The 16,014-nt window shown below is 35.7% G+C and overlaps 1 protein-coding gene and 1 long non-coding RNA gene across 3 annotated transcripts in view; one reads left to right on the forward strand and one right to left on the reverse strand.

Annotated features, from left to right (window-relative positions):
* The window catches only part of LOC123567665 (uncharacterized), a 40,274-nt gene that overhangs the window by 18,965 nt on the left and 5,295 nt on the right, over window positions 1-16,014 (forward strand). The gene's annotated exons all lie outside the window — the stretch shown is intronic.
* The window catches only part of PLPPR4 (phospholipid phosphatase related 4), a 45,507-nt gene that overhangs the window by 6,718 nt on the left and 22,775 nt on the right, over window positions 1-16,014 (reverse strand). The window contains exons 2-6 of the mRNA XM_005542622.4: window positions 14,599-14,784; window positions 5,541-5,670; window positions 3,180-3,375; window positions 1,450-1,507; window positions 495-668 (exon numbers count right to left, since the gene is read on the reverse strand). Of these exons, the coding sequence (XP_005542679.3) occupies window positions 495-668; window positions 1,450-1,507; window positions 3,180-3,375; window positions 5,541-5,670; window positions 14,599-14,784 (744 nt within the window). The remainder of the gene's footprint in view (window positions 1-494; window positions 669-1,449; window positions 1,508-3,179; window positions 3,376-5,540; window positions 5,671-14,598; window positions 14,785-16,014) is intronic.

Here is a 16,014-nt window from a genome sequence, read left to right on the forward strand (position 1 = left end):
ATGGACAATCTCACTTTCCTTATGCTGAGGATATTTCCCTTAGAGGAAGACCACTCTTGAAAAAAGAGTAGTGTTAAAGAAGTCAATACTAATTGTATCACAGTAACATTCAGGTGCTAAATTTGTGGTGTTGGGAAAGTTATATAACCTTTAACTAAATTTTTGTTTCCACTAACCTTACTTTTGGCAATAATCACTTTCCTCATCTGTAACATTATAATTGTACTATCAATAGAAGTCCCTGCCCACCTCCTGTTTGGTGGGCATAAAGACAAAATTCAAAAATCTTTTTAAAATTACAATTTTTGGCTCATAGTAAGAGTTCAATAAATGATTTTGTTGAAAGTGGGATATGTGTTTTGGCATAGAATGGAGATGTGGCCATTTCCTTGTAAATTTAAAATATATTGCAAGGAAGTTATTATAGTGCAAAATATTCTCTGCATGTTTTCCATTTTAAACTTTGGTTTATAAGATAATAGTAAATTATTTACCAAGTACAGTGCAATTCCTCCTCCTATTAAAAAGCCACAATAGACATCAACTGGATGGTTCTTATACTGAGTTATCCGTGTTAGCCCGCAGATTATTCCACAGATGATAAATGTGAAGACCAAGAGAGGTTTCAGAAGCTTAGAGGAATCCGTTAATGTGGAATTGAAGTACATCTTAAAAATGGAAGAAGTGGGTTAAGTATGTTAGAAAGGCCATTTTATTAGTAAATTATAATCAAATAAAAAGTTAAAAGTCTGATACAACTGACTTCAGTTTTACTGTTTCATTCCCCCTTCCTATGGCTATGTTCTGTACCTGCCAAGAAGAGATATGCATGATGAAATTTACCAAATAAATAACAGATCTCTCATTTAATTATATGAAAGTTGGAAAAATACCAAACCAGTAGAGTTAGCCATTTAACTGTTTAGTCTCCATGTTACTTGTCATATAATTTCGTTCATTTTTCTCAGGAAAGACTTCACGGACTATTGTATAAATTAGATAAAATGACTATTCATTGTACAACATTTCCAAATTTACACTGACCTAAAACTTATTGTTACAGAAATACTAAAGTAGCATATGTGTGTGCATGTGTTTGTGTGTGTGTATGTGTGTGCACGTTGTATGTCTTTGTGGGTACTTATTGTGATTCTTTCAAGTTTTGTAACATTCCTATAATTCACAATATCCTTCCATGAAGTATAATATTAAAGGGATACCAGAATAAATAAATATTATTATAACTGTGTAGAAAAATTCCTTTACTGTACTATTTTTTATAGTAGCGTTTGATTTCTGCTTTGGATGCCATTGTATTTTAAGGCTGCAGTACTAAATTTACCATTCTGTTATTACATGGGTATATCATCTAATTAGTCACCTGGAGACAACATTCATTGCTCAGATTTTCTGCAGAACACAACTCAACAAAAAGAACCAGTTACTTACCGAAACATACACAGCTGCAAAGGCAGCAAGGGTTGCATGTTGAGAAGGGAAGGACTTTCTGCCAAAAGAAGATAGTCAAATTATGCCTTGTAGTTCAGATACACTGTTAGCAATAATCTCAAAGACACTGAGTGGTTAGAACGTTCAACTTAAAATCACAAGACAATAAGCAATAATTTTGCTTTCTGTTCAGCTTTCTGGTGAAAGACCTTAGTGATAAAGTAAATACTGCTAGTCACCATTAATATTAACAAATAATAGTGATGTACTTTCCAGTATAAAGAACTGCTAGCTTGGCAAGGGGCCGCTTCATTACATCACTAGAACGATGGTTGAAAGTAGAAATGGATTGGAAAACATCATTGTTCTTTGGTGTAAGAGTTATACCAGTTCAAAGTAACAGCTCACAAAACCTAGCTGTAAATTTTTTCTATGCTCCTAAATACATTGTTTTATTTACATAGAATTTTTTAAAAATGAAGTTATTTTCTCATGGCATTGGATCTAAATGTATATTATTAATACTCTAGAAAGCATAAGAAAAGTCTAATTTTAACAAAACGTTTCTCTACAAAATTAACAAAATGTAGTACACTTTACAGTAATTTCATCTCAAGAATCATAAATCGTGTTGTTTAAACAGTTTAAAGAGCAGGCAAGGATGGTGAAGAGACACTGAAAAGGGCAGGCGAAAGAAGAATAGAGACTTGTTTCAATGAATTAAAAAATTAGAAAAAATAAAATTCACTTAAATTATTGCCTTCCTAATTATTTGGTACCATGATAAAGAAGATCCCTATTCAATAGAGATAAGTTAATATAATAAGACTGAGAAAAAAATAGAGGACATAGGTCTTGGCTGTAGGTCCAAAATTATTGAATGATACATGAGAACCTTAATGTGTATAATCACATAACATCAGGCTTTAATTATTCAGTTGTACCTATTAACTTATTTTTGACTCCTTAGTGAATATTTGGGAACTTATTGAATGGAAAATTCAATTCTTACAATAATTGATTGGCCCTTATCCCTCTGCAATTTATTTCTTTTGAGCCTCTAAACTACTATCTCTTGTCATATAAGTTTATTTTTGCTTTATTTATTAAAAATTTATGCGTTGGTAATTTCTTGAGTTTCCTTTATATTCTGACATGTAAGGCCAGAAGCTATGCACACCTAGGTTCATTCAAAGAATGAATGAACTTAGTGGCACAGAGTCTGGGGCATGAGTTAGACCTGATTGAAAGAAATCATATGCAATCCTAGATGTTACCCCTTCTCAAACTTTACAAAAAGGAAAATTCACATTTTTTTAATATAACATGTAATGGAGATACAACTTTCATATGTGTTTAGTCTTCCATTTAAACCAGTCCTAGAGTTATATTGACTGTCAGCCATGACTGACTATAAATATTCTGAAATAAACCATTTATAGTAACCTAAAACCATAATGAGTATAGGATCGATCACAAAACATGGTGGAGTTTGGTGATATAGGGACTAGTAGCAAGAAGGTGGGCTGAAATTTGGAGACATAGGGAAGAATGTGGAATAAGCCCCCAACAGGTTTCTACGGTTTAGTCATTGACGAGATCATTGAATTGAAAAGAAAAATAAAAAAAAAAACCATTACGACTGAAAAAGCCATGCTTAAAGTGATACTCCAAACAGCATTTGAATAATGAAAACAATGATGCAGAGTGTTTTTAGACCTATTTCTAACCTGCCACTGTTGATAACTGTGAGGTCAGATCCTGAGCAAATATCTTCCACAATGTAGGAATTTTCTTTGCAAGATACATTCAGAGAGGTATAGTTTGGTTTGCACACAGTCAGAAAGTAAGGTGCTTGATATCCTGTGGACAGCTGTATGATATCTGTAATAAGAGCTGTAGAGCATAGTCCAAATACATGAACACCTATAAGCAAAATGAAAGAAATTGTTACCACGTTGGTGGTTGTGTCAGCATCAAACGTATTCATTAAACATTAATGAATTAAGATCTTAAAATCTATTATGCTCATTTTCTCTACGTTAATTTCAAGAAGACAGTATAGAAAATTCCTAAACTTCTAAACAGATATTTACGGCCAAAGTAAAGGCAATGAGTATCTCCAAAGTAGTAACTTTAGGCACTTTTGTTAATTTGGTTATAAAGGACCAATTCTTAACATTAACTGTAAGTCACTTGTCAGACACTTGGAGCATGCTAAGGTATGATTTGAGAGGAATGACATGTGTGGAATGAAGCAAAATTTAAAGTAGTTTTAATTTGCTTAGCATTTTTAAGTTGCCAGGGTTATTTCTCCCTGATGGTCTCTAACACTAGCCACAGTCGTCACACTCTGCAGAATCCATTCTAATTCTCTTCAAGCTGTGATCATACTAGGAATGCTAATTAAAGCAGAGACAACGTCAGGCAGGCCCTGACATGGAAATGACAATCATATCCTAGGTACACTAATGTGGGGAGCCTACCTGTGTGTTTGGAATTTGGACATGCTGTTCTTACATCTCTTGGTCCAAATTCTTTTTTCTCTCTCTCCTAGGACCAGTCTTAAACCATAAAATAAAAAATCCTTGCACTTGTACATGCAAACTCCATATCTTCTTGAAATTGCTTGCTTGGCCTTATCTTTGGGAGTCCAACTCTCTGCTCACAGGCACATGATCTGGAACCTGCTCACTCTAGGTTTTCTTGTCACCCTAGATTCATTCTGACTTGACAGCTTGCATTCTGATTCATGAGTTACTCATAGAAATCATTATGAGAGGACCAGGGTAATTCTTCAGTCACCGCCTCCAGACCAAGAGTGCTGGCTTGCACATTACCCTGTTTTGCATTTTTCTTCACTGCTTACTGTCACCTAACCACCACTCCTCCAATTGCTTCTCCACCCACACACCTGGGATTCATGACACAGAAACTTTGTTGCCACATTCTAATTCCTAGAAGCATGCAAAGACTTACTTTTTCCTTCGGATAATGGACTTTCTAGACCTATTGCTGACGCAGGCTCTGGAACATGTTCTCTAGGGTGGAATGGATCATCCTTCCAGTCGAGAGAGGGTATGTGGCCCTTTGTCCACAGTATTTTGTTACATTAGGGAATATTTTCTCTGTGTTCAGCTACATGTCCTGGAGTTTTATTTCCTTGCCTGAGTTTGCGATGCTGTTAAGCTGTCTATTGTTTTCTTATCTTCTCAATGTGATGGGAAGAAAATGCTTAGTGGAGCAGAGTCCGGGGCATGAGTTAGACCTGATTTTTCCTCTTGTGGGAAAGAAATTTGTGTATAATTATCTACTAGGGATTAAGCAAAGCCATCAATTATTTTGAGCTTACATGTTATAGGTAAAAATAATTTTATGCCGACTTACTGGGAATGAATAGAAAACATTCAGGTGGGTGTGATGTATTGTGGGTGACTATTCAACTATATTAAAAGAAATAAAAGACCTATGACTGGAACAACATTAAGATGGCCCCATGCTATGCAGAAGAGACAAAGGTTTAAAAACTGGTTTGATTCAGATGATGATAGCCAGGTCTATAGATTTTCTATAGGTCTCATGAAAGATGAAAGGTAACATTAGGGGCTACAACCAAGGAAAAATGGCCATGATGCAGTACTCAATGGTGACATTTCAAAGTGTAGTAACTTCTGGATAAAAACACTCCAGGAAAATTGAAATGGAATCATTCGTGTGACTGAAGTAATTTCTGAAGAGTTGTCTGTTCATTCTGGCCTGCTGACGTTTGTTCTCCATTTTAAAAAACTGAACACAGGTCCACCGAAACCATTTTAAAATAAATTCATGCTTCAACCAGAGCTAAGGCACAAATAAGTTGAAATGCATGGCATATTAGCTCTCAAAACAAGGGCAACAAATGTAAATAACACATTTCAGATACAAAGCCCAAATTTTGGTGTTTTAACAGTTTCTTGTACAATGTAAAACTCATCATGTACTGAAATTATACATCTAAATTTTAGTGTAAGAGACTTAATATCTATAATTAAATATAACATTTCTATTTGAAAAAGAAAACATTTCTTTTCTTTGTGGTTCCCCACACCCACCAACGAATCTGACGGCTCGTCTGAGGAAGGAGTTGAAGTTGCAGCCTCCGGCATTAATATTGGGCTCCAGTCCAACCCCATTTCTTCTTTTGGAGAGGCAACAGTAGAGAATTCCTTCTCCTACCATAATCTGCAAAGATAGAAGGGTATTCAGGAAAAGGCATGTTGGAATACCTATTGAGCCAACAGGTATAAAAGAATTACATGTCACTTTTTAACATATCAATTCAATAAAGTAAGGATGTAAATTTTCTTAAAAGTTTTAGAGGCACAGTAATTTCTTCTGAGAATTTAATCAAGCAGTGAGAATTAAGTAATCAGGCCACTCTAATGAGATTTGGTAGGGTCTTCTGGACTCTTATGTACTGGAAGATTTTACCAGCAGATTAGGTCCATAAATCAATTTGGGATTGAGCAGAAGGATCAATCCATGGAAAGTGTGTGAATGTAGAAAGGTGCTGTCTACAGCATAGCTGTCCCATAAATATTTCTGCAATGATAGAACTGTCCTTCACACTGTCCAATACAGTAGCCACTACCCATATGTGGGTGTTGATCACTTGAAATATAGCTACCACAAATGAGTAGCTGAATTTTTAGTCTTATTCCATTGTATTAATTATTTAAAAATTAAATAAACAAATATAAAATGAAGTGGCCACGGGTGGCTAGTGGCTGTCTTATCAGAGAATGCAGATTACAAGAGAATCTAGGTCAGCAGGATAATATTTCCTAGGTATAGACATTTAGACAATGTGTTCACAATGGACAGAGAATCATACAGTAGTATCAAGAGGACTCTCTTAAGATAAGGAACAGGGCACTTTGCTGTAGGATTTTAGGACCTGTGAGATCAATGAAAGAACTCAATGTGATTTAGACATGATTTTCTTCAGTAAGTTTTCTTTGAAACCTCTTACTGTACCCTAAATTGAATTACATCTCCATCTATGTGGCTCCCTTATCTTGTCCTTCCCTCTAGCATAGCTTTATGAAATTGTTCATTTGGCTGTCTCTCACTAGACTGGGGCCTTCTGAAGGAAGAACCATTTCTTATTTATCTTTCACCTTCACTGTCTAGCACAGTGCCTGGCACGGTGAGATTTGCATGTTTGGCTTTTACTGTGGGACTCACATTTGCTAACTACCTTAGGCATTTGGGTTGTCAATTATCCTGTACAACAGAAGCAAGATTTAAAATGATCCATTTTATTCATGAAAAAGTTTTTCAAATATTTGAGATAATTGTGCCTAAAAGATTGTTGTGAAATTAGATATTGGTGGCCGAGCGCGGTGGCTCAAGCCTGTAATCCCAGCACTTTGGGAGGCCGAGGCGGGCGGATCACAAGGTCAGGAAATCGAGACCACAGTGAAACCCCCTCTCTAAAAATACAAAAAATTAGCGGGGCGCGGTGGCGGGCGCCTGTAGTCCTAGCTACTCAGGAGGCTGAGGCAGGAGAATGGCGTGAACCCAGGAGGCGGAGCTTGCAGTGAGCCGAGATCGCGCCACTGCACTCCAGCCTGGGCAACAGCGTGAGACTCCGTCTCAAAAAAAAAAAAAAAAAAAAAGAAATTTAGATATTGGTTTGCTATAAATGTGTGGAGCTGAGGAAAGTACGATTAGTGAGATACTAACAGTCTCTTAAATGAGATACTAACAGTCTCTTAAATACAAATAATCATGTCACTGTAAATATTATAACTCTGATTAGGACTGAAACAAGTTTTCCAGGGAAAACCTCTCAGTTGTCATTACTAGCTTAACATTTATTTTATGAAGTGTTCAAAATTACAGTTAAAAAACAAAGCTAATGACAGTAAGCCTATGGCCTTCTGCTTTGAATACTTAAATGACTATATTTACTTTTGTAGGGAATATGGTACATGTTTAATTATAAATAATCTTACTTTGTATAAAAAATTTAAAGAATAATTATCACAGTAGAACTCTACATATAACCATATGTGTGAAAATCATGTGGCATAATAAACTCTTTTAAAATCAATCATTATAGAAACAATCAAAAGGAATTCATTTCAAACCATTGGATGCTGAGTTAACCATGTATACTTTTTGAAAAATACAGTCCTACATTAGCATTTCAAGTTAGACATGGAAATTCAATAGATTCTATACTCTGTGTAGACAGATACAACATAATACAGCACTTACACAGAATAATATAACTGCTACCTCAAAATCATCATCTCCAGAAAATTAACCACTTATTCCTGAAATGTATTGTATTCAGCTAAAAGAGATTAATTTCACCTTCACTTCCTCAATAAAAATTCTGTGAATAATTTTGTTTTCTCTTTGTATTTGTAATGATTCATGTCTTGTCCATGAGTGTTGAATTACATAAGAATTTATCTGTATTTTGTCATACAATACAACAGTCATTATCTCAAATGACCTTGAGACCTTGAGATTTCAGGAGTTTTTTTTTTTTTTTTTTTTTTTTTTTTGAGACTGAGTCTTGCTCTGTAGGCCAGGCTGGAGTGCAATGGCATGATCTTGGCTCACTGCAACCTCTGCCTCCCAGGTTCAAGCCATTCTCCTGCCTCAGCCTCCCAAGTAGCTGGGAATACAGGCATGCGCCATCAAGGCTGGCTAATTTTTGTATTTTTAGTAGAGACAGGGTTTCACCTTGTTGTCCAGGTTGGTCGCGAACTCCTGACCTCAAGTGATCCACCTGCCTCTGCCTCCCAGAGTGCTGGGATTACAGGTGTGAGCCATCGCTCCGGGCCAAGAGTTTTATTTTAGTTGTTTGAATATGTTCAAAACTCATATGTAAAAGAAGTGCAACGCTTATTTGGCTAGACCATGTAATGTGTATAGAGGTTTCTTATCAGTATTCTGACATCACCCAACCATCCCTGTCATTAAACAGGACATACATTTTCTCACACTCACTTCTGTCACTTAACCTCAGCTAATGTCATTCACGAGTTTTCAAAATAATTCAATTTGGCATAAAGCTAGGTCTCCTCAGGGTATGGGGATCTGTTTCCCAGTGCATTTCCAAACGCCTAGCTTGTTTCCCCCTTTTGAATGGCACACTGTTGTACTGCAGTATGGTGTCAGAATTTAGGTTCTGATAAGAAAATTATTTGTTGCTGTTGCATTTGTAAACAGAAAACAGTTTACAACAAGTATCTTTTCGCAGTCTCTGTTTTGTTCCGTACCCAACCCTGAAAAGAACACAATTTGTTGTTGTTATGGACAGGTGTTGGGAGGAGATGTTATAATGACTACTTCAGGGGAGGTTTTGAGAAGAAATACATTTCTTAGTAGTATAAGGAACTTGGCCATGGAACAGTCATCATAGGGAGAACTCACAATCCAAAAGTCTTTCTTGTAAAAGAAAACAACAAAAATTATGATAGTATTCTTCACAGTATCCTCAATATTTAAATTTTCAATGAATGTTTTTTGGAAGCCCCAACATGTCTAATATTCTGCATATTGATTGTGTAGTCTCTTAAAGCTAAGTCTATCCCAGGAGCTAGAATTAAATTCTGATAGAATTCTTCTATAAAATTAGATGTATTAATTGTTTAACAATATGTAGTAAAATTGTAATTCCAGTAAGAAAAAGTGCACTTTTTTTTCTGTTCACATAGACTTCATGAAGATTTATGATAAACCCAAATAGTCTTTCTCATTTTCTCTGAGAAATAATCTCCGAAGAACCTAAAACAGAATGCTTGTTTTATCACTCAAAAGTAAATGAAAATTGAATATTAAGGAAGAAATTTTTCAGTTTAAGGGCAATTTCAGAAAAATAAACATATACATTTCACATAAATGAAATACATTTTTCCACTTTCATGTATAACATCACGAAGACAAGTTATTTTTAAACATCTCTCAAAGCATTAAAAAATCTGGGAAGCAAATACTGAATGATTCATATTTAAATTCCTGCATACAAATTAGCTGATCTTTGTATTCATAGGAAGGTCCTTTTGGAGAATCTGGCTGAAGCAAGGCCTTTTGTTTTGCTTTGCCTTCCCTCCACTCCACGTGGCGGGTGGCGGTTCTCCTCACACAAGTCCTTTTGGACACTCATCCCCAAACGGAGAGTTCTGCTTACCTCCCTATCCCTTCTCACTACCCCGTTTTTGGAACAGGCTTATGCTGCCCTAAAGATAGAAAAGAAAATGACATCCTGGAAAGTCAGAAATTAGAGTCTGTTATTTTTACTGTCAGGAAGAGAGGGGGAAAGGAGTTAGCATAGCTATATATGTAGGAAGATTCGAGATAGAATTATGGTTTTAGAACAAGATGACAACAGACTCTAGAGGATCACTGCTGAGAAAATGTATGTTTTGGGAGAAGGCCTTCAAAACCAAAGAAAAAAAAATGAAATTAGAGTGAAATCTAGAAGTATAGTATATGTTTGGAGAGAAAGCTGTGACAAAGTGTTTGATGTCAGCAAAGTCTAGTCTGTCTAACCATCCAGTTAGTTACCTAAAACCTATCAAACCAGTGTGGTGGGATGAATTGCTGTCATCTTGGAGTATCCTGAAGTGATATAGGGAAACCAGGGATCCTGAAGCATAAATAGTTCCCCAGTTTGCCTTTCCTTCCATGAAGAGGCATGCAGCAGCTATGGAGGCTCCATGGAGACCTAGGAATTGAATGATGCCTTTCTGGAAGGAGTTGGCACTGGAATTCCCAGGTCAGCCAGGTGAAAGGGAGCCATGGTGGAGTTTCTCTTTTATTTCTCAGACCTCAAGAAAGAAAGCTTTAACGCCAGATCCCTCAGAAAGCATCCCAAACTTGTATATTGAGAATTTATTACAGGATGTGAAGGAGTCAACACAAGCAGGCACACAGTGATGACACCAAGCTTATTGTCCCCCGGACATGTAACAGTGTCAGCAAAAGAAGCAACATGAAATAAATAGTGCTGGCGGGGAGTGCCACAACTGAATTTGCTTTCCTAGCAACTTGATAAAATACCCTAGGGGAGAAAGACTTCTGGATATGTACAATCAAATTGTTTAAATGATTAAATATCAATACAACTTTTATAACAGAGGCATGATCATTTGTATAGTATTTTATGTAATTTATTTCAAATTCAAATATATCAATTATAATAATTTTGAGCACTTTACCCAATTAGGATAAGCGCTTTCTGGTGTGGCAGTATGATACATTTAAAGCATCTATATGTGTATATATACATATATATAAACTTTATATACATTATAAACTTTAAGCTTTTATTTTAAGTTCAGGGATACATGTGCATGATGTGCAGGTTTGTTACATAGGCAACGCATGTCATGGGGATTTGTTGTACTGATTATTTCATCACCCAGGTATTACACCTAGTATCCATTAGTTACTTTTACTGATCCTCTTCCTCCTCCTAGTCTCTGCCCTCAGGTAGACCCTAGTATGTGTCTTTCTCCTCTATGTGTCTATGTGTTCTCAATGTTCAACTCCCAGCTATGAATGAGAACATGCGGTGTTTGGTTTTCTGTTCCTGTGTTAGTTTGCTAAGGATAATGGCCTCTACATCCATCCATGTCCCTGCAAAAGACATGATTTCATTCTTTTTATAGCTGCATAGTATTCCGTGGTATATATGTACCACATTTTCTTTATCCAGTCTATAATTGATGGGCATTTAGGTTGATTCTATGTCTTTGCTATTCTGAATAGTGCTGCAATAAATATATGTGTACATGTATCTTTATAATAGAATGATTTCTATTCCTTTGGGTATATACCCAGTAATGGGATTGGTGGGTTGAATGGTAGTTCTGAATTTAGGTCTTTGAGGAATCACCACACTGTCTTCCACAATGGTTGAACCCACAACAGTGTATAAATGTTCCTTTTTCTCCACAACCTCACCACCGTCTTAATATTTTTTGATTTTTTAATAATTGCCATTTTGACTGGTATGAGATAATATGTCATTGTCATTTTGATTTGCATTTCTCTAATGATCAGTAATGTTGAGCTTTTTTTCATATGCTAGTTGGCTACATGTATGCCTTCTTTTGAGGAGTGTCTGTTCATGTCCTTTGCCCACTTTTTAATAGGATTGGATTTTTTTGTAAATTTGTTTGAGTTTCTTATAAATGTTAGATATGAGACCTTTGTTAGGTGCATAATTTGCAAGATTTTTCTCCCATTCTGTAGGTTGTCTATTTACTCTGTTGAAAGTTTATTTTGATGTGCAGAAGCTCTTTAGTTTAATTAGATCCCATTTTTCAATTTTTGGTTTTGTTGCAATTGCTTTTGGTGTCTTCATCATGAAATCTTTGCCTGTGCCTATGTCCTGAATGGTAGTGCCTAAGCTGTCTTCCAAGGTTTTTATAGTGTTGGGTTTTACATGTAAGTCTTTAATTAATCTTGAGTTGATTTTTGTATATGGTGTAAGGCAGGGATCCAGTTTCAATTTTCTGCATATGGCTAGCCAGTTATCCCAGCATCATTTATTGAATAAGGAATCCTTTCCCTATTGCTTGTTTTTGTCAGGATTGTCAAAGATCAGATAGTTGTAGGTGTGCAGTCTTATTTCTGGGTGCCCTATACTGTTCCATTGATCTATGTGTCTGTTCTTGTACCAGTACCATGCTGTTTTGGTTACTGTAACCCTGTAGTATAGTTTGAACTTGGGTAACGTGATGCCTCCAGCTTTGTTCTTTTTGCTTAGGATTACTTTGGCTCTTTGGGCTCTTTTTTGGTTCCATATGAATTTTGAAATAGATTATTTCTAGTTCTCTGAAGAATGTCATTGGTAGTTCAATGGGAATAGAATCGAATCTATAAATTGCTTTACACAGTATGGCCATTTTAATGATATTGATGTTTTCCCATGAGTATGGAATATTTTTCCATTTGTTTGTGTCATCTCCAATTTATTTGAGCAGTGGTTTGTAGTTCTCCTTGTAGAGCTCTTTCACTTCCCTTGTTAGCTGTATTCCTAGATATTTCATTATTTCTGTGGCAGTTGTGAATGGCAGTTCTTTTGTGATTTGGCTCTCAGCTTAACTGTTGTTGGGGTATAGGATTGCTAGTGATTTTTGCACAGTAGTTTTGTGTCCTGAGACTTTGTTGAAGTTGCTTATCAGCTTAAGAAGCTTTTGGACTGAGACAGTGGGGTTTTCTAGACATTGAATCATGTCCTCTGGTGACTAGTCAGCAATAGTCTTACTTCTTCTCTTCCTATTTGAATGCCCTTCATTTCTTTTTCTTGCCTGATTGCTCTGGCCAGAATTTAATGCTAGGTTGAATAGGAGTGGTGAGAGAGGGCATCCTCATCTTGTGCTGTTTTTCAATGGGGAATGCTTCAAGCTTTTGCCCATTCAGTATGATGTTTGGGTTTGTCACATATGGCTGTTATTATTTTGATGTATGTTCCCTCAATACCTAGTTTATTGAGAGTTTTTAACATGAAGCAATGTCAAATTTTATTGAAAGACTTTTCTGCATCTATTGAGATAATCATGTGGCTTTTGTCTTTAGTTCTGTTTTTCTGCCCTGGTAAAATGACTGCATAATATGAATTTTTTATTAAAACTTTAGTAAATGACAGGAAAATACTGTTATTCTGAGCAATATTACACTCTAAGAATATTTTATTAGTCTCAGAGTCTCAGCTTCTTCCAAGTACATCATTAATAGTTCTAATAATCGGACAGTCACTGTAGAATAACTCATTAATTTATAAAGTATTTAGAGACCTTTTAAATATGATAAAGTTCTATGAAAATTGTTTCCATTTTATCTTCTGAGAATATTTTATACACTATGTATTTAAAGTGTAATCAGCATTATATTAAATAATTCCGAGCATTATTCAGTATTGGGGAATTTAAAAAATCCATAGCTACATAAAAGTGTAGAGTTTAGAACATCTATGCAGAGACTCTTCTTAAACTGCCGCTGTACTGAACCTGAACAGGTCAATTAACTAGAATGTGAAGCTTTCAAATAAAGCTTTTAATTTCATAGCCATTTCCTTTGACATTCACGAACATGCTAAAAGCAAAACACGAGTTTTTCACCATAGAAGTCAATATCATTTCCCTTGAAAAGTGTTTCTTGTCCTCTTAGGTAGTATTTTTGGGGCAAAAGAGGTGGCGAAAATGGTTGGCCAGTCTTATTTGTTAATAGATTTATCTAAAAGTGTGTTACAATGTATGTTAACACATTAAAAACAACTATGTTTTGAATTTAGTTCTAGTACATTAGAGCATTTCTTTATGTACATATTTTATTTATTTAATTATTTATTTTAGATTTTTTTATTGGTACATGATAGATGTACATCTTTTCAGGATATAGCTGATAATTTGATACATTCATATAACATGTAAAGATCAAATCAGGGTAATTAGGGTATTCATCATCTTATATATTTATCTTTTCTTTATGCTAGGAACACTTAAATTGTTCTCTTCTAACTCTTTTGAATTTATGAACATTTTAAAATGCAAATGCCTTTTCTGAATATAAAACAGTTTATTCTTTGAGCATGTCCGTATGTATGTGTATGTGTTCATGCATGCATGCCTTGAATGAGTTTTTATATCTTTACTTTATAATTATTTATGCTCAGTACTCATAATCAATAAACAGTGATAATCTAGTAAAAAAATGAAACTGTAAGTGGTACCAAATGCACTTTTGGAAGACAGTCTGTTGAATATGTAATTTCCCCCCCATTTTTTCAGGCTTCAGATACCAAATAAACACATGTAAAGTAAGTTAATTAGGAAGTGTATCAGAAATATCTTATTAGCCATTCAAAGAGAATTATAAAGTTACAAAACTTTTCATAATGATTTATAAAAATAAACACTAGGAATCAATCATTTTTCAAATCATAGAATGTTTAAATTCTAATGCCAATAACGTTATGCTATTAACTTCCACATGATACTGTCAATATATCTCAAAGACACGATTTTGATTTAAGATTTACAGTTCATCTTTTGTTTGCTTTGAACCCATTTATTATACAAATGTGGTGATTTTTAGTTTTTCAGGACTGATAAACACAATTTTGGGGGTAATTCTTACCGTAATTGCAGGTCCAGCAAAAGCCAAGCTAAGCAACATGAGGAATGGAATTGCCTCCTGGGTTGGTTCAATGTACGGCATGCTAAGACTCCGATCATAGCAGCTAAATCCGGAGTGTACGGGTTTGAAGACATCTGTGAGTTCGAGGAAATAGAGGCTAACCACCGATGATGCCAATATAGGCAACTAAGAATGAAGGACAAAGAAGATCAATTTATTCTACCTGACATACAGGCCATACATAGAAAACAAGCGGCTTTCTCTCCTTCTCTCACTATTTCTCTCTGATTCCAGAGTTAAAAATCATTTGTAAGTTCTATTGCTTCTACCTTCAACGTGGATTCCAATTCACCCACCTTAGTCACAGCCTGTTACGAGTCGACCCCAACCTTCTAACTGGTGCTACACTTTCACTCCCACCCTCCCACTATACCCATTCATTTTCCACACAGCATTCCAAGGGGTCTTGTAAAGGTATTTCAGATCAGACGTGTCAACATCACTGATAATCAGAGAAATGCAAATCAAAACCACAATGAGACACCACCTCATACCAGTCAGAATGGCAATTATTAAAAAGTCAGGAAACAATAGATGCTGGTGAGGCTTTGGAGAAATAGAAATGCTTTTACACTGTTGGTGGGAATGTAAATTAGTTTAACCATTGTGGAAGACAGTATGTCGATTCTTCAAGGGTCTAGAACCAGAAATACCATTTGACCCAGCAATCCCATTACTGGGTATATACCCAAAGGAATAGAAATCATTCTAGTATAAAGACATATGTACATGTATGTTTATTGCAGCACTGTTTACAATAGTGAAGACATGGAACCACAAATACCCATCAATGATACACTAGATAAAGAAAATTTAGTATGTATACACCATGGAATACTATGCACCCATAAAGAGGAATGAGATCATGTCCTTTACAGAGGCATGGATGAAGCTGGAAGCCATCATTCTCAGCAAACTAACACAAGAACAGATAACCAAACATGCATATTCTCATTCATAACTGGGAGTTTAACATTGAGAACACATGGACACAGAGAGGGGAACAACACACACCAGGGCCTGTTGGAGGGTGGAGGTTGAGGGGAAGGAACTTAGAAGATAGGTTGATAGGTGCAGGAAACCACCACGGCACACGTATACTTATGTAACAAACCTGCATATTCTGCACATGTATCCCCCTTTTCTTTAGAAGAAATAAAGAAAACAAACAAACAAACAACAACAACAACGAAGTATTTCAGATCGCATCACTTCCTATCTGAATCACTCTAGTGGTTCCCAGTCAACTTGAATAAAATCCAAATGCCATCCCATGCAATGCAAGTTGCTTCATGCTTTGGCTCTTGATTCTTCTTGTACCAGATTTTCATCGCTCCTCAGCCCCCTGCTCACTGA

This window comes from Macaca fascicularis, chromosome 1, assembly GCF_037993035.2.
Source record: "Macaca fascicularis isolate 582-1 chromosome 1, T2T-MFA8v1.1".
NCBI lineage: Eukaryota > Metazoa > Chordata > Mammalia > Primates > Cercopithecidae > Macaca > Macaca fascicularis.